Source organism: Acanthisitta chloris, unplaced genomic scaffold, assembly GCF_000695815.1.
Source record: "Acanthisitta chloris isolate BGI_N310 unplaced genomic scaffold, ASM69581v1 scaffold31799, whole genome shotgun sequence".
In the NCBI taxonomy this organism is placed as follows: Eukaryota; Metazoa; Chordata; class Aves; order Passeriformes; family Acanthisittidae; genus Acanthisitta; species Acanthisitta chloris.
The window spans coordinates 2139-2399 of record NW_008692461.1 but is presented as its reverse complement, the minus strand read 5'-3'; the positions used below and the strand labels follow the sequence as shown (position 1 = coordinate 2399).

Sequence of the window (261 nt, the reverse complement as noted above, 5' to 3'; positions counted from 1 at the left end):
CCTCTTCTCGCTGCTGCTCGTGGTGCGGGACGCTGTGCCCCGGGACTGCCTGGTCCAGCTGCTCCGGGCCCTGGAGCAGGATCCCCACGTGGATCCCTGGGTGCAGGCGCTGGGCGATCTGCTCCGGCGGGGACCGGGGGCAGCGCGGTGCTCCCCACCTCCCACTCCCCTCTCGTCCGCGTGCCGGCAGCAGCTGAGGTGCCTGTGTCGCAGAATTGCACAGAACAAACCAGAGGAGCAAAGAAAACTGAAGTGGTGCTT

At 67.4% G+C, this 261-nt stretch overlaps 1 protein-coding gene across 1 annotated transcript in view; it reads left to right on the top strand.

Annotated features, from left to right (window-relative positions):
* Positions 1-7: 7 nt before the first annotated feature.
* FANCE (Fanconi anemia, complementation group E) overlaps positions 8-261 on the top strand; it is a gene marked incomplete at both ends in the record, with an annotated part of 2289 nt that continues 2035 nt past the window's right edge. Inside the window, 2 exon segments of the mRNA XM_009082687.1 lie at positions 8-257; positions 260-261. The exon segment at positions 260-261 is cut by the window's right edge and continues 315 nt beyond it. Of these exon segments, the coding sequence (XP_009080935.1) occupies positions 8-257; positions 260-261 (252 nt within the window).